At 66.9% G+C, this 24,424-nt stretch overlaps 3 protein-coding genes across 9 annotated transcripts; all 3 read right to left on the reverse strand.

The window, feature by feature from the left end:
• Positions 1-497: 497 nt before the first annotated feature.
• LOC129512044 (angiopoietin-related protein 5-like) lies at positions 498-2,660 on the reverse strand. 3 transcript variants are annotated; one of them, XM_055329299.1, is made up of 5 exons: positions 2,364-2,660; positions 2,258-2,285; positions 1,864-1,955; positions 1,368-1,494; positions 498-1,273 (listed from the first exon to the last, which is right to left on the reverse strand). In XM_055329299.1, exons 1-5 carry the CDS (start codon positions 2,448-2,450, stop codon positions 672-674), a joined length of 936 nt encoding a protein of 311 aa, XP_055185274.1. In that variant the 5' UTR covers positions 2,451-2,660; the 3' UTR covers positions 498-671. The 3 variants fall into 3 exon arrangements, with proteins under 3 accessions (XP_055185274.1, XP_055185275.1, XP_055185273.1); XM_055329300.1 differs by having other exon boundaries at positions 498-846; positions 1,088-1,273; positions 2,258-2,660; XM_055329298.1 differs by having other exon boundaries at positions 2,258-2,660.
• A 137-nt stretch (positions 2,661-2,797) lies between these two features.
• TRABD (TraB domain containing) lies at positions 2,798-10,398 on the reverse strand. Of its 3 annotated transcripts, none has more exons than XM_055329297.1 (10): positions 10,325-10,398; positions 6,296-6,363; positions 5,979-6,057; positions 5,550-5,716; positions 5,268-5,408; positions 4,899-5,009; positions 4,668-4,807; positions 4,256-4,428; positions 4,061-4,172; positions 2,798-3,936 (listed from the first exon to the last, which is right to left on the reverse strand). In XM_055329297.1, exons 2-10 carry the CDS (start codon positions 6,326-6,328, stop codon positions 3,786-3,788), a joined length of 1,107 nt encoding a protein of 368 aa, XP_055185272.1. In that variant the 5' UTR covers positions 6,329-6,363; positions 10,325-10,398; the 3' UTR covers positions 2,798-3,785. The 3 variants fall into 3 exon arrangements, with proteins under 3 accessions (XP_055185272.1, XP_055185270.1, XP_055185271.1); XM_055329295.1 differs by having other exon boundaries at positions 2,798-3,963; XM_055329296.1 differs by lacking the exon at positions 10,325-10,398 and adding an exon at positions 9,997-10,058 and having other exon boundaries at positions 2,798-3,963.
• A 1,226-nt stretch (positions 10,399-11,624) lies between these two features.
• PANX2 (pannexin 2) lies at positions 11,625-19,859 on the reverse strand. Of its 3 annotated transcripts, none has more exons than XM_055329275.1 (3): positions 19,634-19,859; positions 14,017-15,462; positions 11,625-13,821 (listed from the first exon to the last, which is right to left on the reverse strand). In XM_055329275.1, the coding sequence occupies exons 1-3, from the start codon at positions 19,857-19,859 to the stop codon at positions 13,478-13,480; spliced, it is 2,016 nt and encodes a 671-aa protein (XP_055185250.1). In that variant the 3' UTR covers positions 11,625-13,477. The 3 variants fall into 3 exon arrangements, with proteins under 3 accessions (XP_055185250.1, XP_055185251.1, XP_055185252.1); XM_055329276.1 differs by having other exon boundaries at positions 14,017-17,189; positions 19,634-19,739; XM_055329277.1 differs by lacking the exon at positions 19,634-19,859 and adding an exon at positions 17,047-17,891.
• Between the last annotated feature and the right edge of the window lie 4,565 nt (positions 19,860-24,424).

Here is a 24,424-nt window from a genome sequence, read left to right on the forward strand (position 1 = left end):
GCCTTCCGTGTTAGGTCCCTGTGGGCGCTGATCCCCCGGGTCTCCTGCAGCCTGACGTTGGGCTGCCTGCGGTCTTGTCCGCTTGGACTGCTGGCGGAGTCCCCTAGTCCCAGCCTCCTTCCTACCTGCCTAGGGGACCTGGCCTGACCCTAGTGTCACCCCCCCTTCCCCAGGCCCTTCTGACCCATCTCCTTGCCCCTCACCCCACTGTGCTACCCACGCCTTGGAATCTGGTGGGCCTGGGTTCACAGCCAGTGGGGGCACCTGGGGGGTGCCAGGGGTTCCAGGAGGTCGGCACCAAGGGTTAGTGCCTTATGGCACCTGGGGGCCTTGCTTCTGGCCTAAACGTTGGGCTGCGCGGCCTCACGGATGCCCCCAGGGCTGTTTTGGGTGGACAGGTGCCCCCCATGGACAGCGCAGGGTCTGAGCAGCCAGGCTGGGCCGGAGCTGAGCTCGGCAGCCTCTCGGTCCCAACCCCGAGGAAGACACAGCGAACAGCCAGGCTGGTATGTTTAATGAGGCTCAGGTGCCCGTGGGCGCGGGCCTAGGCCTCGCGGGGAGCAGTCGTGCGCAGGCGCAGCACGGAGGAGCTTAAGGTGGGCTGCTGGTCGCCAGCCGCCCAGCGCATGCCCGACATGGCCCCCTCACGCTCTGGCCATGGCCCGTTGAGGTCAGCGTGGCCGCAGTCGCTGTACCACCACCCGGAGCCTGAGCGATCGTGGCTGCAGCTGGCGAAGGTCTGGGCGCCGTCCTTGCAGGGCGAGCAGCGGTCGTGGTCGCGGTCTAGCGTGCTGAAGCCGCAGCCCTCCTGGTTGTCCGTGCGGCCTGAGCCCCGGAACGCGTCCCCTGCGTGTGGTGGCGGCGTGGGTGCTGGCTAGCCGCCCCCCCCGCCACACCTGCTGCCTCGCCGTCGGGGACCCCAGGGCGGGCGCTTCTGGAAGCAAGTGTTTCCCCAAGCACAGAGACTGGCAGGTGTGGGCCGGAAAGCTGGGGTGCCTGGGGACCCATCCTTCCCTGCCTGCCCTGGCCCTGCGGCAGGACTGCCCCTTCCTGAGCCCGCCGGGTCCCTCCCCTCCGAAGCGCTCACCTGCGTTCCCTGAGTACAGGCCCAGGCTCAGCCGGTAAAACTGGGCCTCCCCATCCACGTGGAAGTGGTCGTAGTGGGCGTGTAGCGTGCGGTTGTCCACGTCCAGGAGGTCCACCCTAAGCTCTGCGCGCAGGCCCGGCTGGGACGTCAGGTCAGAGATGTGCTGCAGCCCCAGCCAGTGGTCACCTGCGGGCACGGGCCATCAGGCAGCACAGCTGTGGGACAGGCCATCGCTGGCCGCCCCCGCCGTCGGCCCGGTCCCCGCAGGAGCGTGTCCTACCTCTCAAGTCTCCGAACCCCTGCTTGTACTCCTGCCAGCACCTCTCAAAGTCCAGGGGCCTCCCGCGGCCCCAGTCGCGGCTCTGAATCACCGTCCAGCCGCCGTCCGGGTGCATGTCACAGAGGACCTGGGGAAGGGGCGTGCACTTGGCATGGGGCCTACAGGTCTCCCCGTTCTCCGGGAAACACTTTGTATTTGAAAACTGAAACTTTGTTTTTCTAGTTGTCATGTTATATAAACTTGCATCATATTAAACTCCAGTTCTGGGAAGCGGCGATAAGGTTGCACCCCGGGAGGCTGCTCAGTCCCGGAGCTCGCACCCTGCCGCGTGGCTGCAGCTTCCCTTCACGTGGTCACCCGGGGGGCTCGGTCTCCCCGAGGCTTCCCCCCGCTGCCCGGCCCGGCTAGCTGGATGGTCACACCCTAGCTCTGGCCCCGGTGATGCCCATGAGCCCCCCGGGCCCCCACGGCGGCAGCCGCCCACCTGGCCACCCACCTGGAATGGGGTGGCGGCTCCAGCCGGCTGCACGGTGTACACTCCACTGGGGGCGCCGGGGCTCCCGGCCCAGATGTGAGAGCAGTCCCTCCCTGCGGGACACGCGGCCAGGGGCGCTCAGACGGCGGCCATGACCCCGCGACTGGAGTCCTCCCCCTACCCTGCCTGCGGCCCCTGGACGGCCCTGGGCCACCCCTGCTGCCCCAAAGGCCAGTCCTGGCCCCCTCCCCTCCTAGCTGGTAGCCGCCTGACAGCCCCCCAAGCCCGGGGGCCTAATGTGGGAGCACTAGGGGCCCAGGCTGCGCTGCCCATCCCCTCGGGGTAGGGGGAGCTGTGGGGCAGGTCGGGGGCTGCCGAGCCTGGGCCCCGGCCTCCCTCAGCCACCTCACCAGACCTTGGGGTTCCAGAAGCGCCACCTGCACCTGTGGGGAGAGGGGGCCGCTGAGAGGCGGGCCGGGAGCTCTGGGAGCCCCTGGCCCACGTCGGCAACTGCCCCTTACCGGCCGTCGAAACCGCACCAGGCAGCTGGCCCGGGGCACCGAGAGGCACAGGAGAGCGGCAAGACCCAGCATGGGGCTGGCAGCCATGGCTCCTGAGGGCGCGGACACGGGTGGGGGGCCACGGCCTCCCGGCACCTCCACCCTGCGCGCTCACGGCTGGCCTTCGGGGCAGATCTGAGCCCCTGGGCCCCGGCTCCTTTTGTGCAGGTGCCGGGCTCACCCCGCCCCTCGCCTCCCTCGTGCTGGGGGGGCCCGAGGGTGTGGCAGGGCAGGGCAGGGGCACCCCGAGAGCGCACTTCCCTTTGGCTGCGGCCCCTGCGCCCGGATCTGCCGTGTGCTGAGGGCGGCCCCGGCCCACTCCCTCGCCCCGCACACAGAAGCGGGGCAGGGGGGGCACCTGACTCCCGTTTCCACACATTTCACAAAACAGGAGCTTCCAAAATTAGACTTTATTTCGGTTTCTAAGGAACGAGTACACGCGTGTATGTGACAGGAAGGTGACAGGAAGAACACCGTCCGGCGCGGCTCACGGCCGAGGCTGCCCCGGATTTGGTCAGACACGGAGTCAACACAAACAGTCCCACGTGATCCCCGGCCCGCACGGCCGCCGCATCACCCCCCTGGACGTGCCTGGGCTGGGAGCCCCACGTGGGGGGTCAGGGGGGCAGGCACCTGCCGCATGTGTGCAAAGTGGCGACCACGCACCAGGTGTCGGGGAGGCGGTGCGGGGCAGCCCCGGGGAGGGTCCCAGCGGTGAGCGAGTGGATCGACGGAGGGGCCGCGTCCAGGGGCTGCCCCGCGCCGCCTCCCACGGGCTCGCCCGCCCGCACCCCGCCTGCACCGCCCTGCGCCACCCTGACACCCTTTGTCCCAGTGGGATTTAAGGCTAGTATTTCCTGACATTTGCTTCAGTTCGTCTTAAGTTAAAATTACCTGAGTAAAAAAAATTTCAGACATTTTTAAAAGCCCACAGCACAGTCTCCGCAGGCAGAGCCGGCACCCGTGGGCGGCCCCCGCCGGGCCAAGTGCCCTATCACAGCAGCACCCCCAGAGCCCCAGGGAGCGGCTCGGCGCTTGCCCCGCCGGGACCCCGACAGCCCAGAGCCCACCGCGAGTCGCTGCCCGCGAGGGGAAGGCACGGTGAGGTAGGGGCGGCCGGCTGTGCCCCCACGGCCCCTCCTGCCAGCTTGTCCTGACGTGCAGGAGCCCGTGACCCCAGGAGCGGTCCCGCGGGGGCGGGGAGGGGCTGTGGGGAGGCCTGAGTTCAGAGCAGTTAAATAATTCTTTATTTGGGCGGGTTGGGGGGCAGGCGTGGCTGGGTGGCGACCCCCACGGGGGGTGGCGCCCGGGACTTCCTTGGTGGGGGGGCCGGCCCCAGCGCCCCCGGGCTGCCACCCAGGCGTGGCCGGGAGGTCGTCCTTCCTATTTGTGCGGCCGGGCCGTGGACACCGTCTGCAGACAGTACTGAGCGACGGGCAGCGACAGGACCAGGCTGGTGGCACGGCGCCCCATCCAGTAGAGGCCGTAGCCCAGCAGGCCCAGGACAGCAGCCTTGACGGCCAGCCGGGACAGCCTGCCGGAGACGGACGGCGGGGGCACGCTGTGGAGGAAGGGTGGGCTGGGCTGGCTCGGCGCGCAGGGGCGCGGGCTCCCAGGCCAGCCCCCTCCCCGGGCCGCTCGGCCTGCGCGGTACTCACGTCATGATCTCCTGGATGTTGAGGTCGGTGGTCCAGTTCTTCTCGATGCCCGGGACGTGGCCCATGCCCACGACGCCCACCACCACGGAGGGGACACACTTCCTGGGCTCGGCTGTGGGGGAAGCGACACGTCAGCCCCGGCCTGGTGGCGACGGTGCCCGGACAGCCCCCGCCCGGGCCAGCCGTTGCTGTCACCGTCAGAGGAGCGCGGCAGCTCGAGGCGCCGGGCGGCCTGCCTCAGCATGTAGGTCAGGTACACGTCGCGCTCCGAGACGATGGTGCGGTGCAGGTCAGGGAACTCGCCGATCATCTCCGCCATCATCTGCTCCAGCAGGTCCTTCTGCTTGCACCGCTCCACGTCGTCCTTGCTGGGGGCAGAGGGCATGCTGCCAGCCTCGTGGGCAGAGGGCAGCCAGCAGGAGGCTTGTGCTGTTGACCCAGGGCAGGGACCTCCGCACCCTTTGTGTCCAGGCCCCCGGCGGAAGGAAGGGGCGGGAAGGCCTTGTTTGAGGAGGCTTAGCCCCAGAACAAGTGGGGACGAACCCTGCGGCGGGCCCTGGGCCACCCTTCCTGGGTGGGGCTGCGTACGGGAGGTGAGGGGCCCTACCTGATGGGGTCTGACAGGAAGCAGAGGCCCCAGGCCAGCTTGACCTTCTGCCAGAAGGACAGCGCTGCGATGGCCCTCTTGAAGGTGACGGGGATGGGCCGGTCGCCCAGGTGGAACTTGCAGAAAGGCACCTTGCTGGCCTGGGGCGAGGGCTGGGTGTTGGCCGGGGCGGCTGGGCCCCGGGCAGCCCCCAGGCGCCGGCCCCCCACTTCCCGGTGGCCCCAGGCCCACCTCTTTGAAGGCCTCCCTGAACTCGCCGCCGGGAGCCATGCCCAGCTGCTCGGTAATGTGCGCCGACACTTTGAGCAGGAGCATCTGCATGAGTCCGGACATGACCCCGTTCTGCGGGGAGGGAGCCCGCGTCAGCGGCTGCATCCCCAGCGGGTGCCCCTCAGGCCCAGGCCCCAGTCCCCTGCCATGACCCCCGGCGGCGCACGTAGGTGTGAGCGAGGGGTGCGGGAGGGGTCCTGGGGTGGCCCGACAGCACTGAGCTCAGCCCCTGCCCATGCGGGGCCCCGGAGCGCCCACTCCAGCTCTCCCCTTGGGCTGAGGCCCAGCCCGGGTGCCCCAGGGTGGGCAGCACGCCACCCGGCGCCGCACCTGCCTCACGGCCTGCTGCAGCTTCTCCAGGCTGAGCTCCTTGGCCTCCTGTAGCAGCGTGCTCTCGTCCATCTTTAGCATGGACACGCGGTACTGGCACAGCTCCACCACCACCACGTCGGGCTGCACCTCCCGGATGGTCTGCAAGGACCGCGCCGCTCAGCCCGCCGCCCCACCCCGCCCCCGGTGCCCCCGCTGCTCTGAGGCAACACAACGGCTCCGCCCGCGGCTGGACGGGGAAGGCACGAGGCCCCAGGAAGCCCTCCAGGGGCTGGTCCCCACCTTCACCACGTCCCTCTTGCTGTCGTCGCTGAAGTGTGCCGTGCCCACCACGTACACCCTGCTCCCGTCCTCCGCCACCAGCTCGGTCACGGTGCGTGGCAGGCTGGGCCGCTCCCGCCGCCTCCTCAGCTTCATCTCCACGAGAAGGGTCAGCGCGTCAGCGTCGGCTGCAAGGACAGCAGGGGTGGGTGCGGTGCACTCGGGCCACTCGGGCTCCCGGCTCTCGGGCGAGCGACACCCGGGGCCCAGGTGCACACGAGCTCCCCACGCACGGTCCACGCGCCCCGCCCCCACCTTGGCACCCCTGCACCGGCCGCCAGGGGGTGCACCCCGCTGCCCAGGGCTCCAAGCCCAGGAGACCCGCTGCTGCTCTAGAGCCCCCCCCACCCCCCCAGCCGCCGGGCCCTGCGTGATCTCAGGAGTGCGCACACAGGTTCTGGGCTTCTCCGGCGAGCACCCTGGGCACCACCTCTGACACCCCCACTGTCACAATAGGTTCCACGTCGACCTGCAGAGAGAAGGGAACGTCTGAGTCGGGGTGCCCGCCTCCCTGGCACCAGCCTGGGCTCGGGGCAGCCCCGCGTCCCCACCGTGAGCTCCACACTCCCCCCAGTACTGAAGCCCGTGATCGTGGCCTGTACGCAGCCCACCCCCAGGCGGCCACGCTGAGGGGCCCCCACTCTGCTGAGCGGCTGGCTGGACCCTGAGCCCGAGACCCCGACCCCAGCATCGGCTGGGTCCCTGACCTCCTGGGGTGGCTGCTCCTCCTCCCCCTCCATGGCTGGGCAGCGGCTCCTGCACCGGAGAGCGAAGCCTGAGGAGACAGAGGCAGGCGGTCACCCGGGGCCTCAGCTGTGCATGGGGCTCCCTCTGCTTCGGGGACCCATGGGCGGGGCCACAGGCTCGGCCCTTCCAGGCAGATGACACTTGCCGGTCGCCAGCCATGGGGTTCCGGGCCCAGCAGATGGGGGACTCTGCCCTCAGGGATCTGGAAACCCTGCGCCGTGGGCTAAGAGCAGGGCTGGGGACGCCTGGCTTTGCCCCAGCAGGTGAGCTGGGGGGTGTCCTCTGTGTCCCGTGGGCTTGATGAGTGCCCATGCAGACACAGACCATCCAGACCCACAGGACCCAGGATGGGGAGAGGCTGCCGCCTGTGTCAGGATGGGATTCCCGGCTTCCCCAGGACGCCGTGGGAGAACCCAGCCCAGCCCGATGGAGCCTCTGGGGCGGCGCCTGGGTGCAGGGTGGCAGCACCTGAGGACGGGGACGCCCAGCACCGTGGGGACCAGCCCCCGGAGCAGACCCACGCCGACTGCTTTCAAGCTGTGGCATGAACCACCTTTGGTTCTAGAGAATCTGCACCTGTCGGGGACAGGCCGATGCAGTGCCTGGGGCTCGGGCTGTGCTTCTGGAGCAGGGCTGGGGGGGGGGGCCCTGGGGGAGCGAGGCCTGGGGGGACCTGGGAGAGTGAGGCCTCGGGGAACCTGGGGAAATGAGACCGGGGGGGAGGGGACCTGGGGGAGCAAGGCCAGGGGGTGGAACCTGGGGGAGCGAGGCCTCGGGGGGCCTGGGGGAGCGGGGTCTGGGGGGACCTGGGGAAATGAGACCTGGGGGAGTGAGGCTGGGGGGTGGAACCTGGGGGAGCGAGGCCTGGGGAGGCCTGGAGGAACAAGGCCTGGGGTGGTAACCTGGGGGAGCGAGGCCTTGGGGGGCCTGGGGGGGCCTGTGCAATGCTGCTGGGCTGCACTTTTTTCTCTGTTGCTGACACTTTCCAACATTTTACAATAAAAAGGAAGGGCCCGTGACAAGTAAGCAAGGCCGTGTGTCAGGCTCCCAGCCCCTTGGACGCCGGGCCCCACCGTTGCACTGAGCCGGCCGGGCTGTGTCCCGCCGTGGCCCTGGCGGTGGCGCGGGGGCTTCCTGCCCCAGCCCCTGCTTCTTCCTCAGCAGCGGGAGGGATGGCCATCAGCCTGGTGTCCAGGCTCACAGATGGGCAGGGTTCCCTCCCGCTCTGACCAAATGCCATCGGGGTCCAGGGACGAGCCTGGAGCTGTGGGGGCGGGGGAGGGGCTGGCACCGGGTTTCTGAAAGACGCAGCCCTAGTCACAGGGTCAGAAAGAGGAACTGGGTTAGGGCCCAAGGAAGCAGCTGGGGGGGGGCGGGGCGGAGACAGTGCGTCTGGGGAGGGGCAGGAGGGCCTGGGCTCTCCTCCCCTAGAACCTCCTGCCTGACCCCCCCCCCAGCCTGTTCTTCCCACTTTACAGAAAAAAGCACCCACCAATGCCAGGCGCCACCCAAATACCCGCAGGACGGGCCCTGAAGCCGTGGAGGGGCCGCAGGGGAGCCGCGCAGCAAGGAGCCCCGCCCCGCCCCTTCCAGGCTCCTGAGCGCCCAGGAGGCGGGAGGTGACACGCCCGGGCTTTACTCAAAAAGCAAACAGTTCTTACTTGGAAGCAGCTCGAGGCTGCCAAGGTACCAGAAAAACTTCTTAAGAAAACATCCTGTGCTCAGGCAGGGAGGCTCCTGTCACCACGTGGCTGCTGCCCTCCCTCCCGAGGGTGTGGTGGCCACCAGCCCTCCCCGCCCTCCAAAGCCCTGGGGAGACCTGTGCGTGCAGGGACAGTCGGGCCCCACTGTGCACAGGCCACAGGCACCTGCCTGTGGGCCCTCCTGGAGGCTGGGGGCGCGGGGGTGCTACATAGGCCATCAGGTGTGATGCCGTCGCCTGCTGCCATGCCAGGCCCTGGGGCCCCCTCGAGCTCTCTGTCCCCCTCCCTGTGGAGGTGGGTGCCCTGCCTGGCCAGGAGGACCAGAGGTGGGGTGCCCCGGCCGTAGCCTTGCAGGACATCATTGCTTGTAAGCCCCGCCCCCTATGCCTGGGGCCTGAGCCTCTCCCAGTGGCCACGAGGGAAGCAAGGCCCCCCACATCAGAGTCCAGCCCCCATCTCCCTGCCCCCCCCCAGTGGTTGCCACCCGGCATCCACACCCGGGTTCCACACCCGGGTTCCACACCCGGGTTCCTCGCCTCACTCTCTGGATCTACAGGTCCCAGTAGCTCTTAGACCGCTGCATGCTGCAGCAACACACAGGCCCCTGCCGACACCCTCGAGGGGACATAAATGTGCTGCCTCCCACATCACAGTCCAGTGCGGGCCTGCTACTGGCCACGCCACGGTTGGTGGCCTACGGAACCCTTTGCCACATCCAGCTGCCACTCCCTCCCTCCGACCAGCTGTCACTGCCAAGCAGGACTGTCCACGAGGATGACCTGGGGCCAGATGCCAGCAACCATGTGGCAGGACGCGGTCAGGGCTTGGCCAGGTCTCAGACCCGCCACCTGGGGCTGCAGGGCCCGGGAGGGCCTCCCACCTGCCAGGACTCTTGGCTCCTGCCTCCAGGACGGAGCTGCTGGGACCTGCCGCCCAGCTGTCTGGCTGCGGGATGGGTGCCACACTCAGACTTCAGCTCGTGACCTCGAGGACTCGGGGGGCAGGAGTGAACCCCGTGGGGCACAAGCACAACCAACAGTCTGGTTTCAGGGGACAGTGGAAGATGAGTCTTCTGAGGCTGTGTCCCCATCCTAGGGACACACCAGGACCTGGCTCTGTGAGTCACGATCCTGCGCACAGGTGACAGCAGCAGAGTCACCCACCAGCTTCCAGAAGACACGTCGAAGCGGCGGGAATTCCCCACAGCCCCGAGGGCCCCGAGAGGACCACCTTGTCGCGTCCTCCAGTAGAGGTACCTGCTCAACAGCAGGAAAAGCCCCTCTGGCATCTGGGACCCGCCGGGGGTGCAACCCTGGGACCGCTTGACCCGCGTGATGGAATGATTAGCGTCTGAGCGTGTTGCGCTGGCGTCCATTTCCGGACGCACCGAGGCCACGGGCAGCTGAGCGTGAGCAGCACCCCCGTCCCTGCCCGCGCAGCCGGAGCCGGTGCTGACCCGGACTGAGGTGCTCACAGACCGAGGCCCCATCCGCGGGGCCGGCGCTTGGCGGTGGAGCCTTTGGGGGCTGACCAGGGCCCCGGGAAGTCACGGCGGGGGCCCCACGACGGTCCTAAGGCCCCGGCAGGGCAGACCCCGGGGCACCGTCGGGGCGAGACGGCCAGCTGCAAGCAGACACCGACCGCCCTCGCCGGCGACCCCCCGTCGGTCGGGCCGGCGGGGGGGGGGGGGGGGGCCCTGGGCTGCAGCCCAGGCGGTGGGTGTGCGCCGAGCCCCCGCCCCGCCCCGCCCCCATCCCAGGCTGGCCCGGATCGGCGGAAGCCCCGCCCCGCCCGCACCTCCGCCACCCGGTGGGCTCGCGTCCCCTCGCCGCCCCGCCCCGCCGTCCTCCCGTCCAGGCCCCGCCCCGGGACCCCCGCCCCGGAGCCCGCCGTGCCCAGAGCCGCGCTCCCGACGCCGCGCCGCGGCCGCCCCGCTCCCGACTTCCCGACTCGCTCACCGCGCTGCTCTGCGGTACGAAGTTACAGCCCCGGCCGCTGCCCCGCGCGCACGAAGCGCAGGCCTCGGCCCCGCCGGCCCCGCCGACCCGTCCACGGCCCCGGCCTCCAGGGCAGCGCCGCCGCACTCGGGGGCCCGGGTCCCGCCGGGGGAGCCCCCCCTGCCTCCCCCCGGCCCCGCGCGCCCCCCGCGGCCCCGCGCTGACCCTTGCAGCCCCGGGGCCCACGCTGGGGGGGGCTGGGCCCGGCCCGGGGCGAGGCAGCCCCCGACCCCGAGCGCGACCCGGCCCGACCCCCGCCCGTCAGCCGGGCCCGCGGCGCGCAGCCTACCGAGGCGGGGCGGTGCTCCTCAGCCGGCCTCCATGCGGCTACTCGCCCCACCGGACGGGGCGGACCGGGGCCGGGACCGGGGGCGGGGCGGCCGGACGGGCCGGGGCCGGGGGCGGGCGGCGCGCGGCATGCCGGGAAGCGCAGTTCCCCGCGCCGCCCGTCCGCACCGTCGGCGCGCCGGGTCCGCGCCCGCGGACTACACTTCCCAGGGGTCCGCGCGCGAGCGCCCGCGGACTACACTTCCCAGGGGTCCGCGCGCGAGCGCCCGCAGACCACACTTCCCAGGGGGCTGTGCGCGAACGCCCGCGAACTACACTTCCCAATGGCCCGCGCGCGAGGAGCCCCAGGCCCGGCCCGGCTCGCCCCCGGCGCCTCGCGGTCCAAGAGGAAGGAGTGGACTGTGGAGCCTAGAGTTCGAGTCCCCGGGGCTGTGCGGGAGCAGGTGGCCTTGCGAAGACTCTTAGGGTCTCTGGCCGCAGCGCCCAGCCCCCGGATGTTCTCACGACGTCCACGGAGAAGCTTCGCGCCCATCGCCCGGGAGGGGCAGCGCGCAGTGGGGTGGAGGGGGGGCGCCCGCGTGGCTCGGCCTGGGGGGTGCGGGGGGCGCGGCCGTCCCTCGGCGCGGTGGGTGCAGGCCCAGCAGTCCCGCCGCCCGCCTCCCTCCGCTGCCTACGGTTCCCGAGGTCTGTGCCCCCCCGCCCCCCGCCCCAGGGCGCCGACCACGCGGCCCCCTCCGCGGTCCTCACGGGCGCCGTCCGGGTCTGGAGGGGTCGGGGGACGTGTCCACGCTGGGACGGCCCCGCAAAGAGCCGGATCCCGCCGTGGCTGCGTGGGACGGGGGTTCTCCGGGGGGGCCCAGCCGCCGGGGCCGGGTACCGGGAGCGGGGCACCTGCCTGCGCCCACGGGGGCGCGCACCCGGGGTACCTGCGGGGCGGGCGGCGCTGCGCGGGGTGACGGCTCGGCCTCTTCTGTCCCCGCGAGCCGGGCCCCCCGTCTCGCCGCGGACACGGACACGCAGGTGGCTCCGCGGCCGGGGGTGGGGGGCGGCGGTCGGCGACACACCCGCTGCGGCGTCCGGGCTCTGCGACCGTCCGCAACTCGAGAGGAGCCCCGGGGCGGCGTGCGCGGAGGGGAGGGCGGCCGTGGGCCGGGACGGCGGGGGGGGGGGGGGGGGGGTCCCGGCCTGCAGAGCTGGCGCGCTGCTCAGGCCTGCGGGCTCGGGTCCCTTCCGGCCACGGGCTCTCCCGCCGCAGCAGGCGCTGGGCCTTCCTTCTCTGACGGCGCGCCGGGCGGCTTACCTGGAAGGAGCCTCCCCCAGGGCTACCGCCGGAGACCGCAGCGCCCCCGCCCGCACCCTCCGTGGGGCTCCCGCCCTCGGGTCCTCACCCACTCCCACCACCCAGGGCAGGTGCCCGGCGACCCGGGAGCCCCGGAGCCCGCAGACGGTGTTCCCATGAGCCAGCCCTGAGTCCGTCCACCTGCCTTGTCCGTACTTCCTGCAGAAGCCACGGGACAGGCTCCTGCCCTGGACCCCCTCCCGCGCTGCCTCCTGGGGCAACCCCCAGGGCCTCTGGCCTGGGCACGGCCTGCCCCCCATCGGGAGCTGAGTGACGAGCTCTCCCGACCGTACGGTCTCCCGCGCAGGCCTTGCCAGACCCTAGTGACAAACCTATGTTTAAAACCCAGGGCCCCTTGTCTGTCACTGTCTGGTCATCGGGCTCCGGGGGAGGTCGGCCTGCAGGGGGGTGCAGGGGGATGCAGCGCTGGGCCAGGCAGGGCTCAGCCGCCCATGGGGGCCCTCTCTGCTCTCATGCCCCGCTCCCCCGGCTCTAGCACCCACAGTTTCTGGCCTGGCTGCATGGCCACCTGGCTCTGGGGAGCCTGTGTTTAGACCCTGGGAGCCACCGGGTGGGACTGAGGGCATGTGGCCGTGAGACCAGCCTTGTCCCACCAAGGTCCTGGGTCCCTGCAGCGGGAGCAGCCTCACACCATGCCTGTACCAGATGGGCCCCTGTCCCCGAGCCCCTGATGGGGCTTCCTGGGGGCTCGTGCCTTCGTCTCTGCTGAGCCTGTGAGCCCAGGGCTCCCCTGCATGACCCCCCGGCCCGCAGCACAAGCACATCAGAGGTCATGGGATGTCAACCCCAAGTTACACCTATGCACCCCTGCCTCCCTGTGGGTGCAGTAGGGCCCCCAAGGTAACCTGGAGGGCAGGGGCCACCTCCCTCAGATGTAAGAGGTCCTGCTAGAGCCCAGGCCTCCTGCAGGACAGACCACGCGGACTCACACAGTATCAGAATAATATTTATTGATATGCTCGGTGCTACCTTATTAATACTGTCACGTTGTCACCGTGGCTGAGGTAATAGGGACAGACCCTCCGAGCGCCAGCCCTGGGTGCCCACGGGAAGCTGGGCCCTCAGGTGGGGGCTGGTGGCCTGGGTGGGGGGACGTGGTTATTGCGTTGGACTCCTTCCCTTGCACGCTGGTGTCCGCGCCGTCTCAGCCCCGTGTCCAATCACACGCCGTGCGTACCCGCTGAGCCCACACCGCGCTGCTCACTGCTCACGCCCACTCACGCACACATCCGCTGGCACACTGGTGCCCTCATCCTGTCGCTCACGCCCACGCACACACCATCCTGTCTCCTGCTAATACGTACACTCAGTAGTTACAGTAATCGTATTAAAATAAAGTACAGGTATGTTGGGACTCAAGGAGAAAGTGCACGTTGATCGGATGGAGGGTGGACCCCTGCGCCCCTGCTGACCTGAGCGTGGACCCCTGGGCCCGGCAGGCCCGGTGCTGGGACCGCCCCAGCTCCCTCCCGGCTTGGAGCAGAGCTGTCCTGCCATGGCCCGGCCCTCAGGGCCAGCATCCCGGGCCCAACACGAAATCGCCTAAAAAAATAGACTCTTCAGCTTGCAGCCACTGCCTGACGCAGGGTGGCTCCAGGCCTTCCAGGGGGCTCTGCTGGGGGTCAAGGCCGGCCCCGGGCCCAGCCAGCACCCCCACGATGCTGTCCCGGGGGCCGGGAGGGCACGGCGCTCAGCCCTGTAGCATGCGGACTGGAGGCCGGAAGGCGTGGGCAGTGCCGGGTGAAGCAGAGGCCACGTCCACGTGGGTCTGGGGCGGCGGCGGCTGCCCCTTCCTCAGAACTCCACGGTGCTCACGACCGTCCTCGGCTCGTCGAAGGTGGCGATGAGGATCTGCTGGGGCGGCGGGATGGCGATAAGGCTGCCCACGTCCGGGGGTGCTCGGGGGCCCCCGTCCTCCTCCTCCCGGGCTTCATACAGTGTGCTGATGTGCAGCAGGGGGTGCGTGGCGTTGCGGCTCAGGATCGCAAGGGGGTCGGCCTTGCCCAGACTGGCCGGCGACAGAGGGGCTGTGGCGGGGGCTGCTGGGGGCGAGCAGACGTGAAAGGGGCCCCCAGGGGGAAGCGCGGCCCGGGCCGGCTCTGCTGGGTACAGGATCTCCTTCTCGGGGCGTGGGGCGTCTGTAAACACGGGGAGCACAGGCGTCACCTCCCCGCCCCTCTGCCTCCTTCGCCCTGTGCGCTCCAGCCGCGGGGCCTCCCCTGCCCCAAGCAGCCATGGTCGCGGCCCCTGGGGGGGCAGCCCGCCCTCCTCCCCTCACACCCACGCAGATGCCCGGTGTGCCCCCCTCCCCGGCAGGCGTCCCCAGGGCCTACCTTTGGTGGGAGCTGCGGCCAAGCCCAGCGCGCACTCCTCCGCCTGGGAAAGGAAACTGCCTTCCTGGCTCCGGGAGGTGGGCAGGGCGGTGGTGGGCCCGGCCTCGGGCTTGGCCTTCTTGGTGCCGAGGATGTAGGGGTGCACGTCCAGGGAGAAGTGGCGTGCGTGCTTCTTGTCCGGCACAGGCCCCGGGTCGCCCCCACCGCCCTTGTAGTGGTGGGCAGCGCGGGCGCCGGCGTCCAGCAACGGTGCGATCAGCGTGTCCGTGGCCGTCTTGCGGCGCACGGGCTTGGGCTTCTCGCCCTTGCTGTTCTCCACGCGCATGATGGCCAGCGGCTCCTTGAAGGGCTGGGGCAGCGGGTTGCTGGTGGGGATCCACTTCATCTTCTTGCGTGGCCGCTTGACCACGGGCGGCTCGGCGGAACCCTCGGGCTCGGCGGGGTTGGCGCTGGGGTCCACCGTCTGCACGCCGGCATCGCGCACGGTGGGCGTGGCGTCGTGGTTGGACTGGGCCAGCGCGGCCAGCAGCTGCCGCACCACGTTGTCGTACATGAGGTCGCTCTCGTTGGTGATGAAGTCCAGCCGGTTGAGTGACTTGATGTGATCGCGGTTCTCGTTGCAGAACATGGCCAGGATGTTGATGTCGCAGAACTGGGAGCGGCGCCACTGCCGGCGCGTCTTGATGCCCACCTTGTGCAGCTTGTCGAAGATGAAGTTACTCTTGCGGAAGATGAAAAGGTGGATGAGGTTGACGAGGATGATGAGGTTCATGGCGCAGAGCAGCACGATGTCCACGCCCGCCACGATGCGCTGCAGCTGCACAGATGGGAGCTTGCAGCTCACGCGCACGGCCGTGCCCCCCGCGGCCGGCCAGTCTGGAGATGCGCCCAGCGCGCACGTGAACTCGTTCTGCTTCTGGGTGGCATAGTAGGTGCACAGGTAGGAGATGGGCGCCACACTGAGCAACAGGATGAGCAGGTGCCGTGCCAGGTACAGCTTGGCCAGGAAGTTGCTGCGGCCGCGGCGCTCCAGGTACTTCTCGAACAGGTTCTGCTCGGGGCTCTTCTCCTTCTCGGCGTTCTCGATGATCTCGCGCCTCTCGCGCTCCGTGATGCCGGGCCCCTTGGACTGGATCTGCTTTTCGATCTTGGGGGCGCGGCCCTCCGCCGCGCGGTGGTAGCAGTTGTCGATCTCCTGCAGCAGGAAGTTGAGCTCCGAGGTGAGGCGGGTGGAGGCCAAGAACTCCCAGCCCAGCGCGGGCACGTACATGATGGCCGCGAAGGCCAGCAGCGAGTAGGGCAGCAGCTTGTGCTCAAACAGCGACGGCCACAGGCTGGCGTCCACGCCGGGCAGCGCGTCCCGCAGCTCCGTCCAGCAGTAGCCGCGAGCGTACAGCGCCTGGTCACGAGTGAAGTTGTGCGGCGTGTAGCAGTAAATGGGCTCCTCTGAGGGCAGAGAGGAGACTTGGGCTGGGGTGCTGGGTGGGGGCGGGGGCGCGCCAGACATGCCAGGGACTGCAGTCCCCAAACAAATGCCCGGGCCCAGGAGGTCTCAGCCTGGAGACCCCCGCAGCTGGGGTGGCACGGAGTGGGGACAGCCCCGGGGTGAGTGGCACCTCAGCTCCCGCCGTCGGAGGTGGGGGAGGCCCTGTCTGAGGGCAGCAGGGCGGGCCAGGCCACTCGCCGGGGTCCCTCCGCACGCAATGCACCTACCCCAGCCCATGGGCTGGGCCATGGGGCCCCGGCTCCCGGAGGGAGCGCGGCCGGCCCAACGGGGCCAGGGGCAGCTCCAGGAGGATGGCTGTGCCCAGCCTGCCACCGAGGGTGTGGTGGCTCCCCAGGCCCACCATCCTGGGGCCCCGGGCGGGCCCAGCCTCTGATGGGACACAGGGGCCAGGATCTTGGCGTCCGCGGCCACCACAGCGGGGGCCTCCCAGGTGGCAGCTTGAAGGCTGTCACTGGACTTTACTTTCCCTCCCAGGTGACGATGGGCACAAACCAACAGCAAAGAACACATCTGGGGCTCCACCCGCTGGGGGTTCACATATGGACACTTCCCCACAGGGCAATGCCCGGCAGGCCAGGGGCTGACCTGGGGGCGTCCCTGGACCCCGTGTCCGTGGCCCCGAGGGGTCAGCGGCCAGCCCGCGGCCTGCTCCCCTGACTGCTGGCGTCCTGCCCCCAGGCCTGCCCCTGCCCGCACAGCCATCCACTTGGGGCCGCCCGCACCTGGGCTACTTTACGCAGGCTCTGGGGGGGACGGTCCTGGATTATGCGGGTGGGCCCGGGGTGGTCACAGGGGGCAGAGTCAGATTTGTGAGCATGAAAGCAGAGGCTGGAGAGAGAAGCCACTGCGCCAGCTTTGAAGCTGGAGGACCGGCACCAAGCCAAGGAAAGTGGGGTCTCTGGAGCCTGGGAGAGCAGACAAGAGCCTCCTGGAGCCTCCAGGAGGACTGAGGCCCTGAGTGACCTGCGCCCTGCGCCCTGTGAAGCACTTCTGACTCCGAGCTGGGCGACTCTGGGATCGCAACGTGTTATCCTAAGCGGCTAAGTTCGTGGTCACTTGTTAGAGCAGCAGCGGAAAGCTAAGGCAGGTGGTGGCTGGCCGCCTCCTCTCCTGCTCCGTGTCTCCCCCAGGAGTGTGAGTGAGGGTGCTCCCACCGTGCCAGGGGGACCCCCACACAGGAGGGAGGCGCGGGGAGACATCCCCTCTCTAGAGAGCAGTGACCCGCGCAGGTTCCCCTGGCCCCCAGGACCCAGCACCGGCCCTGCAGCTCATGCTCCATGTCCTCGAGGTGCAGGGCACTTGCCTTCTTCCCTTTTTGAGAAGGGCACATGCTCTGGGGATCCCTGCACACCTCCAGTCCAGAGACACCCAGGTTATGTGCGGCCACAATTATTTGCCACTTATGGAAAGAGCAGCTGCGAGTTGCCCTGTGCGGGGGTGCGTAACAACTGAGGAACCCGCTTCCCGCTGAGGCCGCCCCTATGTCCGCTGCTGAGTGGTCGGCGCACTGGGGGTCTACTCACAGCAAGCCCGGCCAGGAGCCATGGGGTCTTCCCGTGGCCCGCTGCCCTCCACACTGCGGATGCACATGGCCCTGGCCTTCCGGGAGGTTCTAGGCTAGGAGGCCAGTGCCGCGTGTTGCCGGCACCTGTTTACCATCGTGTCCCTGTCAAGCAAAGCAGGGTGCGGAGAGTCGGGTGTCCCGTGCTCCAGGGAGTCCCTGTGCAGCGAGGCCCCGGGCACTGGGTGTGCCCCCCACACGGGGTCGGTGGGGCCAGCTCCTCATGGGTGGGGCATGCATCCTCTTGGCGGTGACAGCACACACCCGGGCCCTCCGCCCCAGGCTGAGACCCTCACAGATGGGTGCCGATACGCTGTGGGGGGGCAGGGCCCCCAGGTGGGCTCTTGTCCAGGGGATTGGGTGGAGGGGCCTCAGTGCCCTTGGAGGGCCGGAGCTGCTGACCTCACCTCCTTTGTGCACCCCTGTGCCATCCGAGCTGTCCCCGTGTGTCAGCAGGGCATCTCCTGGAAGGTCACCCTGTGGACGTGTGGTGCCCACCTGCAAGGCGCCGCTTCCCTGCACCCCTACTGTCCCGGGCCTGGGGAGGGGACCCGGGACGCTTCTCAGTTCTGTGTGAAGCACCAGGAGACCTGTCACTTGAATCTTACTCCAGGTGAGCACGAGAAGCAGCCAGAGCTCCCCCGAACCGTGAGGGGCAAAGCCAGGGCAGCTGCAGGGACTCCTGTCAGCAAGCCTGATAAGCTGTTGCCAGCCCCCCTGCGTTCTGTGACCTGGGACAGGAGTTCCTCGGGCACACCAGGGGCTGAAGGCCAGCCATGTTCCATGGGCCATGTTCCAGGGCCCCCGATGCCAGGCAGCAGCAGCCAGCACCTGCCACTGCTCAGAAGGCCTGCCTTGTCCACGCTGGGGGCCAAGCGGGCACAGCACGTCCGTGTGCAAATGCAGGTCAGTGTGGGGGGGGGCAGCGTCAGGACCAGGAACGGAGAGTGAGCTGGGGACACCCTGGCAGCCCAGGCCTGGCTGGACGAAGAGCGGCGCCGAGGCACCACGGCGGGTAAGCTGGTCTCACGGGAGAACGTGAGCATGGAGGCCCTGTCCCTGACGGAGGTCCCCTGGGGTGACTATCTTGAGCCTGCCCCACTGTGCATACCTGTAGTGGGTAGCATTGTGTCCCCCCCAAAAGATGTTCAGGTCCCAACCCCTGGTCCCTGAGAACGTGACCTTGTTTGGAAACATGTTCACGATAATGTCACGCTGAGGGCACCTGGGTGGCTCAGTGGGTTAAAAATCTGGGCTCCACACTCAGCAGGGGTGCTGCTTGGGGGCTCTCCCCCTCCCTCTCCCCCCCTGCACACGCCCACGTGCTCTCTCCCAAATAAATACCTCTTAAAAAAAAAGATAAGGTCACACTGGAGTAGCCCCAACCCAATGACTGGTGTCCTTGTAGGAGCCCAGGGAGAGGTGCCCCGTGTGACAGGGGCTGGAGAAGCAGGAGGGAGCCCGCCTGGACCTGCGGGACTGAGGCCGGGCCCACACGTTCACTTTGGACTTTTGGTCTCCAGACTATGACAGTTGTTCAGTTGTTTTGAGTCACCAAGCTTGTGCTTGTTACAGTTTGGGGGTTCTAGTCCTGGAGCCCCGACACATCTGGGTGCCCCGAGTGACACTGGTAGTCACACCTGCACGTGAGTGTGAGCCACCCCCGCCCCTGGGAGCGCGTCCTTTCTCTGGGCACTGGTGTCCACAGAGAGAAACTGCAGAGGCCCCTGGTGTCAGAGCGGCATCAGGTGGCCTGGACGTGTCCACCCTCAGGTCTGGAGTTCCCAGGTCACGGAGACCCCTAAAATTGAGCATGGATCAATGCAGAATTGAAGAATGTCCGCCAGTGTCACTCAGGGGACAGTCACAGGTCCCTCCCCGCTCTTGGGGGGTGACGGGAGCCCCCACCCCTTCAGCTCCCGGGCACCTCTGGCCCTCAAGCACGGCCAGCACTGCAGGGCCCTCCCTGGATCCCTCGCCGGCAGATGGGACCGGGGGAGCCATTCCCTGCCCCCAGCTGCCCGCCTCTACCTGCCTGACCCAGCTCCGCAGCCGCCTGCCCCCAGCGCCTCCCAGGGTCACTTGTTAGGACGTCCTCCTGGTGCCAGTCCGTCAGCTGAAGGCCCTGGCACCCCGCGGCACCCCCTAGCACCCCCGGCGCTGGCTCCCCTCACTGCCCGGTCGGGACCCCCTTCCACCTGCCCGGCCCCGCGGGACGCCCAGCCTGGTCTCCCGGTCTCTGCGGCAGACCTTCGGGGCTCCCGGTGCCCAGGGCGAGGCCCCCCGCGCCGCCCCGCGCTCCGTACCCCTTGGCTGCCGCTCCGACGGCCGTCTCCGGCCCCCACCTGGCCACTCCTCCTCCGCAGAGCCGGCCCACCGCCCCTCCCGGGCTCCCGCGCCAGCCCCAGCCCCGCTTCTGCCCGGGAGCACCGGGCCGGGCGGTGAGCACACAGCGCAGCGCGGGGCCCGGAGCCGCCCCGGGGACAGGCGACGCGGGCAGCGGCGGGGGGGCGGGGGTCGGGGCCCCGCGGACGCGCCCGCAGCCTCACCTGCGAAGTTCTTGGTGAAGACCAGGGTGACCAGCAGGATGGGGACGAGCACGGTGCCGATGGTGACCACGCGGTCGAAGGGCAGCTCGAGCTTGAGCTGCAGCAGCAGCGCAGCCAGCGCGCCCGCCTTGTCGTCCTGCGCGCCGGGCAGGATGAGCTCGCGCAGCTTCTCCCCGGCCAGCAGCGCCGTCGCCATGTCCGCGGACTGCTCCAGGAGGTGGTGCATGGGGGGCGGGGGGCGGCCCGGGGCGGGCGGGGCGGGGGCGCGGGGCTGGGGACGCTCCGCCGCCGCCGGGCGGGCAGGGGTCCGACCGCCCGCGCCGCCGCCCCCGCCTCTGCAGCCGGCCCGGGCCTGGGGCGTCCCTCGGGCGGGGCGGGGCGGGGCGGGGCGGCGGGGGGCGCCTGTCCCTGGCTGGGGCCGAGGCCCCGCGCCGGCCGGGGAGGGGGCTGTTTACCTGCGGCGACTCGCGGCGAGGCTCCGCCCCCCCGCCCCCCCGCCACGCAGATGCGGCGCCGGCGATGACTTTGCAAAAAATCTTTAAATTAAATAAAATGAATGAACAATGACTGGCCCCGCCTCCTCCTCCTCGGGGTGGGGACGGGGCGGGGGAGGCCGCGGGGGTCCCCGCCCGCCGCCCGCCGCCCGCCGCCTCCACCCGGCCCTGCGCGGAGCCCGCCGCGGCGCTGGGCGCCCCTCCCCGCTCGGGGGCACGGCCCGCGGCCCCCGCTTCCCCTGCTCCGCCCGCAGCCGCCTTAGCTCCTTCACTCCTCCCTTGGGCTCCGGGGACTCACGCCCGGCTCCCCGCCCCCCCCGCCCCCCTTCCCGCCTCCTCGCCCCCCCCTCCCCTTCCCGCCTCCTCCGCCCGAGCAGTCGCGCGGACATTGTCCGGGGTTGGTCTCGGCGTGGGGTGCGGCCGCCACCTTCAAGCCCCGCTGCCTGCACGATCCTCTGTGGTTCGTCATTTTTAAAAATTCTTGGCTGGCCCCCTTCCCACTGTTATGGGATGTAAATCATGGGATATCTCTTTGTGAAGTATTTAGTGTGGCTGCAGTTTGAACTTCGGTGATTCCTGCCCTGGCACCAGTATCTCCAGGTCCTGAGTGGTGGGGGTGACCCAGTGGGCCCTGGGGCTCAGGGGGGTGCTGGCGCTCCACACCTTGCGTTTCTTCACCTTTCTTAGGGTCTCTATGCTTTTAAAGATTCACCTGTGCTGCTGAGTGATGCTCCCCCTTGGCTCCTAGTGGGTAATTATTTGTCTACTACCTACTGAGGCCTTCAATCTCCAACCCCTCAGATAACCCAGACACCCCCTGCACAACCCAGCTGCCCCCAGAAAAACTAGACATGCTCCCACATTACCCAGACACCCACATAAAATCCAACTCCCTCCAAAACCCAGACATCCCCCAGAGAATCCAGTCACTCCAGCTGTCCCACATGGCCCCCTCATAATGGCATGGATATCCCCTAAGGCCCTTTGGGAATCCCGAGGGGTGCTCCTGGGGGCACCTTCCGTGTTGCTTTCCAGAAAGGCTGGACCATGAAAAAGAGGTTCTCTCCCCATAATATTCCCAGCTCCTGGCATGATCTGGTGTCTGCGATCTGCCATCCTAAAGTCTTCAATGTGGTTTCAGTTTGCCTTTCTGATCACCAGTGGGTTTACCGTCTGTTCAAGCCTCCCACACACCGAGAGCTCCCGTCTGTACTTTCATTAATAGGAGGTCTTGGACTTACGTCAGCCTCTGTGAAGGCCTCCTTTAAGTCCTTTTGTCCGTTGGGTTTATCCATGGGGTCTGGATAGAAATCCTTAATTTTGATGTAGTCAAGCCATCTTTTAATTTTTTTATGGTTTGTGGTGTTTTTTTCCAATGTCATGAAGGCAGCTGGGTGTCCCTCCAGGAGCAGGACACCTTATCCTCCACGCTTATCCTTATCCTTATCCTCCACAGAAGAATGCTTCTGTGGCTTGCAAGCAGAAGCACTGAAATGTGCTTTGTTTCTGTGTGGGGGGGAGTGGGTGAAGTCACCTGTGATGAGATTTCAGATGACTGTACCCGATCACAACCCAAATTCCATATGTAATATTACTCATTTAGTAGATACATTTCTAGCTGGAAGACCATGCATGAAGGTAGAAATGTAGCTTAGTTTCTCTCCATAAACGAGTGTCTTTTCCCAACACTGTTGACTGCGCACCATACCCTTTCTTGGAACACCAAGTGTCATCACCACACCCACAATGGGTTTGTCCTTGTAACGGCTTAGTGGTATACCAAATACGTGGATGGGCAGGGACCCTCCTTACTCTTTTTCATTGACTTAGGTATTCATGACTTCACTTTCCTAGGAACATTTTAGAAAGACTCGGTCAAGTTTCCAAAAAGGAAATGTAGCTGGAATATTGAGATTGCCCTAATAATATATACTAACCTGGGACACCTGAAATCTGCACAATTGTAGGTTACCTTTCCTTATCCATAAACATAGTACATTTCTTCATTTATTTACATCTTTATATCTTGTAATAAATTTACGATTTCTCTGTAAATGTTGCATTGGTTTGTCCCAGACAGGTCCTAGTTTTTGTTCTCTGTACATGGCATCCCATTTTGTGATGTACTTCAGCTGCTTAGTCTGGTGCAGAGGGCACACCGCTGATCTCCAGGTGATCAGAGTTGGCCTGTGGGCATTAGCAGGTTGTGGACTTGCCTCTGGAGTACAGTGGTGCTCAGGACACTGGTGGCACCTGCTCCGTGAGGAAGGCTGGGCTGCTGTCTACCCATCCAACAGAGGGGCACCGGGGGAGAGCTGAAGCTGGATTGCACCCCCATCATCCCCACTGCAGCTGTGGCCTTGAATGCTGTCCTTCCTTCTCTCTGGGAAGAGAGGGGCCTGGATGTGGCTAGGGTGGGGCCCAGAGCAGAATGGTGAGCGGTGGTCTTTGATGGCACCCCAGACAGGGCTCAAACCCTGCAGAGACCTGGAGCCCAGGGCCCTGTCCTTTGTTTCCCGCCCCCCAGGATCAGGTCACCAAAGACCTCACAGCTGGCTGGCGTGGGCAGGCTGTACTGGAGGGTTACTCTCCCCACATCCTGTCTTCAGGGAGGACCACACTGGAGAGCAGCTTGTCCTTTCTTGTGCTGAGATGTTAGCAGATGGCTTCTGACACATGGAGAGGTTTGCAGAGGCTGACAGTGCTGCAGCAAAACTTTTTTTTTTTTTTTAAACGCATGACTCTGAGGGTCAAGACCTGAGCTGAGATCAAAAGCTGGACACTTAACTGAGCCACTGAGGCCCTTCCCTTTTTCTAAAGTAATGTCTACATCCAACATGGAGCTCAAACCCAAACCCCAAGATTAAGAGTCGCATGCTCCTCCAGCTGAGCCAGCCAGGCGCCCCTGTAGCAAAACTCTGAATGCACTGTCTGTGCAAACCAGAAATGAATGGAATGAGGGACCCTCATTCGAGCGGTGTTGTGCTGTCCCATGAAGACGGCAGCTTGTTAGCCGATGCCCTTCCAGTTCTACCTCACTTCCGTGTTTACTTACGAAGATCCACAACATACGCGTGTCACTGATTAAATCCTTACAGTAACTACAAGAACAATTCAGGTGAACTTGCTATCAAGTTCAGTCTTACGTTTTCACAAATCAAAGCGAAAGGCTGCTTCAGGGCACCTGGCTGGCTCAGCTGGAGGAGCGTGCAGCTCTTGATTTCGCGGTTGCGCGTTTGAGCCCCAGGATGGGTGCAGAGATAACTAGAAAATGAAACAAACCCCTTAAAACAGCTGCCTCAATGTATACAAGTTTGTCTGGAGAAGCAGCAGAGGGTAAGCAAGAGGCTCGTTCAGTTGCAGGAATCAACCACCCTGCTCTTCATTATCTGTCATCAGGTGGGCTGGGAACTGTGCCCATCTGTCCCCTCACTCTGGGGACTAGCAGCCACCATCCCAGTGGCACAGTTCACACCCCTAGGTCACTTCCGCTCACTCTTCAGGGGTCAGAGCTCATGCCTGGTGGCACAGCGGTGGGGTGGGGTGGGAAGGCTGGTGCAGGCCCCATCGTGTGCCCCAGAGAACAGGCTGTTTGCGACGCCCTCGACTTTCAACCCCACACACTTGGCATCACGTATGCTGCTGTGGGCAAAGCTCTGGGGGAAGGAGCAAGGGACAATGTGCAGCCATGAAGGGGCAGCTGGCTGGGTCCTTTCTAAGTGACCAGAAGGAGTGTCAAGCTGCAAATGCCTTTTGATTCCAGTGGACACACTGAAAAGGCTGCTTTGTCGAACTTCAAAATGGCAATAATTACAACCTGCCGGAATGAGCAATTTTGAACGAGGAGACCAACAGTAGGTAAGCTGAACCAAGTGGCAGCACACAGCTCCCAAGTCTCCAAGCACAGAAGTTAAACCCAATGGGGGCCACACCTGCCAGCAGGAACCTCGGAGCTTGGCCCACCAGGAGTCCATGCTGCCTGGGCAGCCCCCATGCCTTCTCATCCTGGGCTTGCCAGAGTCTTCTGCTCGGTCACTGAGCATTCTCAGTGAGTGCTCCAGGCCCAGCGGGGCTGCACTGGGTACCCCTTCCTGTGGTGCCCCGTCCTCTACAGAATGACCCACCTGCTCTCCCCCCACCCCTGACACACCTCCAGGCCAGTACTGAGTACTCCCTCCGCCTGGAACACCCAGCCCTGTTTTCCTGTCTGCTCTCACCCTGCACCCCTGCACCTGCTGCCTCCTGCAAGCCAGGCCACCCCATCACTCAGGGCTGTGCCAGCTGGGCTGGGTGCAGT

This window comes from Nyctereutes procyonoides, unplaced genomic scaffold, assembly GCF_905146905.1.
Source record: "Nyctereutes procyonoides isolate TBG_1078 unplaced genomic scaffold, NYPRO_anot_genome, whole genome shotgun sequence".
NCBI classification, from domain to species: Eukaryota; Metazoa; Chordata; class Mammalia; order Carnivora; family Canidae; genus Nyctereutes; species Nyctereutes procyonoides.

Excerpts from the sequence above, each read along its gene's own strand:
- TRABD (XM_055329295.1), bottom strand. The coding sequence starts at position 6,328 with ATGGAGGGGGAGGAGGAGCAGCCACCCCAGGAG. Across the intron at positions 5,409-5,549 it reads GCAAGAGGGACGTGGTGAAG|ACCATCCGGGAGGTGCAGCC; the intron begins GTGGGGACCAGC and ends CGGTCCTTGCAG. Across the intron at positions 4,173-4,255 it reads GCTGCCGCGCTCCTCTGACG|CCGAGCCCAGGAAGTGTGTC; the intron begins GTGACAGCAACG and ends CTTCCCCCACAG.
- PANX2 (XM_055329275.1), bottom strand. The coding sequence starts at position 19,859 with ATGCACCACCTCCTGGAGCAGTCCGCGGACATGGCGACGGCGCTGCTG. Across the intron at positions 15,463-19,633 it reads CTTCACCAAGAACTTCGCAG|AGGAGCCCATTTACTGCTAC; the intron begins GTGAGGCTGCGG and ends CTCTGCCCTCAG. Across the intron at positions 13,822-14,016 it reads GGCCGCAGCTCCCACCAAAG|ACGCCCCACGCCCCGAGAAG; the intron begins GTAGGCCCTGGG and ends CCGTGTTTACAG.
- LOC129512044 (XM_055329298.1), bottom strand. The coding sequence starts at position 2,450 with ATGGCTGCCAGCCCCATGCTGGGTCTTGCCGCTCTCCTGTGCCTCTCG. Across the intron at positions 1,956-2,257 it reads GGCGCTTCTGGAACCCCAAG|GGAGGGACTGCTCTCACATC; the intron begins GTCTGGTGAGGT and ends CGTGTCCCGCAG. Across the intron at positions 1,495-1,863 it reads GAGCCGCCACCCCATTCCAG|GTCCTCTGTGACATGCACCC; the intron begins GTGGGTGGCCAG and ends CCCCTTCCCCAG.